Raw genomic sequence first — 4,599 nt, 5'->3', positions numbered from 1 at the left:
GGGGGGGGGGGGGGGGGCAGCATTATTCTGGGGTAAGGGACCAGGATAGGCATTCAGGCCTCTTTGCTAGCTCGAAGGGGCACAGATGGGCTAAGGTTTCAACCTGTTCCAAAGGAACTGCATCACAGTGCCCAGCCCTGCGACAGCTAGAGTAGAAACAGGTTTCCTGATACTTTATGCAGTTAGCTCTGGTCATTCCCAGGAGGTGCAGCCAGCTTCTGGCTGCAGACATCCTACCCCCAGCCACATGGGACTGACCAAGAATCAGGGCCTTGTCATGCTGCTGCAGACCCCCCAGAACCTCACTCCCCTTGGTGTGAGGAACCTGTGGCCATAGGAAGTCCATGCCACTCACTGAGCAGCAGGGCAGGGAGCCTGTCCACCTTGATTTTTGGGGGTGGAGGAGGGAAGTGCCAGCAGGGACGGTTCCACATGCTTGGGGAAAAGGGTGAGAATTTTGGCAGCCTTTAAAGGTCAGTGTGATATGTTCTGTGTGGTGGGACACATGAGATCCTTCGACATCCTCTTTCCTGCCTCCTTTACCCCATTGCTAAACCTTGTCTCCTTAACAGACCAAGCCAGTAGCATTTGCAGTGAGGACAAACGTGGGCTACAACCCATCCCCTAATGATGACATGCCAGTCCAGGGCATGGCTATCTCCTTTGAACCCAAAGATTTCCTGCATATCAAAGAGGTAGGTGGTGTCTGTCCACGGATGAGAGACATATGATGTGGGCTGGGAGGAGCAGTGTAGCCAGCTGAGGAAGGCCCTGGCACCACATTACAGATACTACTTCTCTCCCTACTGCAGAAATATAACAATGACTGGTGGATCGGGCGCCTGGTGAAGGAGGGCTGTGAGGTGGGCTTCATCCCTAGCCCTGTCAAACTGGAAAACATGAGGATGCTGCAGGAGCAAAAGATGAGGCAAAACCGCCTCAGTTCAAGGTGGGAACATAGACTGGGAAAGGAGGGGACCGCTCTCATCACATAGCCTGGAGCTGGGTGCACTGGAGGGTAAAGCCATTTCAGAACAGGGAGCAGTGGGCAATCAACAAGGCCCTGTCATTAGATGTGTGGCAGGTGGGAAGCATGCCACTAAGCTAGATGGTTGCCTGGTCCATTGGCACTGTCCTGGTGTGGTGGTTCCAGATTTATGTTGTCTCCTAGGATCTGGGTGCCAAAGCTACTCTCCCATTGCTCAGAAATCCCACCCCCCCCAGAGATTTGATCCCCTTCTGAGGTACTTACCACCTTCCCCTTTCTGTTCTGTGCAGCAAATCAGGGGACAACTCCAGCTCCAGCCTGGGAGATGTAGTGACGGGGACCCGCAGACCCACCCCACCTGCCAGTGGTAAGACCATCTGTGCCCCCAACCCTGGAACTGTTTGAAATGGGACAGTGCCCAGCTGGTCAGACGGGGGCATCAGTGTCAGCAAGCAAGGAAGGGATTACTTCCCACTATGGCCTTGTAGCTGAAATGACAGGTCCCTTCCTCCTTTCATCTCTTCAGATGCCAGTAAGCCTACCATTAAGGCACCTTTACTGCAGCTGACTCCCTACTGATCTCTCACAGGGTGAGGGAAGCCCAGGACAGATCCCCTGTCTGCCTAATGTTGGGGATCAGCTAAAGCCCCAGCAGCTTGAGGTGGAAGTGCTCATCTAGAAGTGGCCAACACTTATCCCAGGATCTACATCAGGATTCCTAAGTTCTCCCCACCCACAAACGTCCCTCATCCCTTTTGGCCCCAGTACAAGGCAGAGATAAGGGTATAAGTGTAGGGGAGTACTTAGCACACATGGACCTATGAGTCAACACACAACAACATAGAGTAAGACAGAGGACAGTGCACCCAAGGGCAGCTGCTCAAGCAACTCTTGCAGTGTGGCAGACTATTGAGTCCACCATTGATGCTAGTACACACACAGAGACATGGTCTTCAGTTAGGCACTTGAGTTTCTGACAGAAGGTTGAATGTGCATCCCTGCCTTGGCACATCTGCACAGGCATGGAGAGGGGACCTGCCACCATCTATCCCAGTGACCTGGCAGGTGGAGACACTAAGTCAATCCCAGCTGGGCTGCCAGACCATCCTTTCATCCCCAACCCAGCCCCCTCTCTACCCTCCAGGAAGCTCTAGTTTTACTTCACCCTTCTATCTCTTTCATTTGCCAAATCACTCTCCCTCCTTGAGCACATCTTTCATTTGTTTTCTTTCTTTTGATCTTTTTAGCCATTTCTCGTTTTCTGTTTCTACTCATTTTGCTTTGCTCCCTCCTTTCTTTTCTTTTCTTTTCTTTTCTTTTTTTCTCCCCTTCCCCATGGCCCTCCCTAGGTACTCTGGACATGACTAACTTAGCTTATGACCCTGATGCCCTTGACTTAGAAGATGAGGAGGCCGAAGGCCTGGAGAACCACCGCTCCCCTAAGACTAGTGCTAGCAGTGTCACCACACCCCCCTCCAACATCAAGCGCATCCCCTTCTTTAAGAAGGTAAAGGAGCCCGGTTCAGGGCATGCTCCCTGCTGGGGTTCTGCACCCGCCTGCTGCACCTGTGCTCCTGCCTGCCTTTAACACCCATCATATGCCCTGAGAGTGAGGCCGGATGCCTCTCTTTGAGAGATCTGGGTTTGTCGAAGGAGGTGTGGGGGTGGGGATGGGTATGGGGACAGGCACAGCTTGAATCTGGTCTGGTCATCATTCAGCTATTGAACTGGGTTGTGGGTCCTGGCCACATGAGGTGCCATAAAGCATGCTATGGGGCAGGAGAATCATCTGACGAAAGCCAGCATACCTTGTCCAAGTGGAGGTACTCATGAGGGCCAAGGCGGGATCACCCATGTACGTGATGTGTGCCAGGAATCCCCACCTCCAACATGGCCCAGACAGGTCCAGCAACCTCTGTGCTGCCCTCCCAGTGCACCAATGCACACATTTCTGAGGCACGTGAATGGTATGTTCCAGTGATCACACACTTAAAGCATGAATTAAGAGCATTCTGGCAGTCAACCTCCCCCCCCCCCCGTGAAGCATGGGAATGGAATGTTCCAGCACGGCTCCCTCCCATGAAACATGGGACAGGTACATTCCAGTGGTTTTGAAGGGGGAGCAACATGAAGCATGGACCGTTGCCCCCCTCCATGATACCCCCCGTGAAACATTAGAGTGGAACATTCCAGGGGTATTTTGGTTCACCAGCGATCAATTTGGGAGATCTAGTGGGTGATCCCCAAAACTGGATCAAACCGACTCATTCCACCCGAACCAACATGGAAATGGATCCAGTGTTTCAACAAATTGGAAAGTTGTGTTTTGGGTCAGCCTGAAAGTGTTTGACCCAAAAGACAACAGGATGGTTTTGTTTTGGAGCTATTTAACCTTTTATAACAGGGGTAGGCTTCCCCCCGGCACAGGTGCCAGAGCGTGGCAAGTGAAGGCATTTTGTTTGGCATGTGTGCCTTGGGTCGGAGGGGGAGAAGGGACCAGGGCTGAATTGTCATGATGAGGATTGGGCCCTTTGCAACTCCCCCAGTGTCCGTCCATGGCACACCAACATCTTACAAGTTGAAGTTGGCACTCTGTCCAAAAATGTTGTTGACCCGTTCTATAACCTTTCTCACTTCCCCCTTTATTTTATTTTATTTTTTTGGAAATGCAGGTGCAATTTTAAATGCCAGTGCTGTTTCAAGCTGGAAAATGGCAGTGCTTTCCCCAAAATGCTTCAGAAAAGCATTTTGGCATTTCCAAAATCAGGCAATTCCTCTTACAACACTTGATTCAGAAGGCTTTGGGGTTCTCCCCGACCTATCATTTTTAGTTGTAACCATTTGCCAAATTTATTTATGGATAGTTTTGTTCTTCTCTCCGCTCTGAAATGTTAGTTCTTGGGTGAATTTAGTATTCACCATTTTTTTCCCCCTAATTCTCCCAGCTGTGTCCACAACCCTGTTAAAAGCATGAGAATGGAATGTTCCACTAAGGCCCTCACTGAGAAACATGGGAATGGAACATTCCATCCATCCCGGGTTAGATGCTGGGGAGGTGGACCCTGTGGGGTACCAGTGGCCTGCAGGAGCAGCCAGGTATGAGGTTTGCAGGCAGCTACCCCACTGCCCCTGGGGTTACACTGAGGCAAGTGAGTAGAGGGGAGCAGCAGTCTGTTTCAGGGCATTCCTCCCCAGGGTTTTACAAGGGAGGAATTATTCAGGGTAGGGCAAGTGGGGAGAGGCAGCAGGGGCCAAGGAGCTGCAGGGGTAACAGCCAGGGGAGGATGCTGATGCCAAGGTAGGAGAGGGGCTGCATGGAGGAGCTCTTTATTGCCAGGAGGCTCTCATAGGCAGGGACCGAGATGGCATGCAGAAGAGAGGCTGGAGCAGAGGGGTACATCTGCTGTTCCCAACGGGATGAAAAAATCTTATATGAAGCAGGAGGCAGGTGCAAAATACAGGAGAAAGCAAGGGGTGGGAGCTGAGCAGTGCTGGGGGACATGCACCTGGGCCTCAGCTGCCCCCACTGTAGGGGAAAGCTGAATTAACCCCCTTTCCCTCTAGAGTCCTCCACCTTGCTGCCTGAACCAAGTTCCAGCAGCCCCTCCTGC

The 4,599-nt window shown here is 52.0% G+C and overlaps 1 protein-coding gene across 2 annotated transcripts in view; it reads left to right on the top strand.

The window, feature by feature from the left end:
- Positions 1-4,599, top strand: part of CACNB1 (calcium voltage-gated channel auxiliary subunit beta 1) — a 33,183-nt gene that overhangs the window by 18,083 nt on the left and 10,501 nt on the right. For both annotated transcript variants that reach the window (XM_019550273.1, XM_019550274.1), the window contains 4 exons: positions 573-695; positions 813-949; positions 1,279-1,355; positions 2,338-2,495. In XM_019550273.1, the coding sequence (XP_019405818.1) occupies positions 573-695; positions 813-949; positions 1,279-1,355; positions 2,338-2,495 (495 nt within the window). The remainder of the gene's footprint in view (positions 1-572; positions 696-812; positions 950-1,278; positions 1,356-2,337; positions 2,496-4,599) is intronic.

This window comes from Crocodylus porosus, unplaced genomic scaffold (assembly GCF_001723895.1).
Source record: "Crocodylus porosus isolate Cpor-Errol unplaced genomic scaffold, CroPor_comp1, whole genome shotgun sequence".
Lineage (NCBI taxonomy): Eukaryota > Metazoa > Chordata > Crocodylia > Crocodylidae > Crocodylus > Crocodylus porosus.
This window is presented reverse-complemented; position numbering and strand designations above follow the sequence as displayed.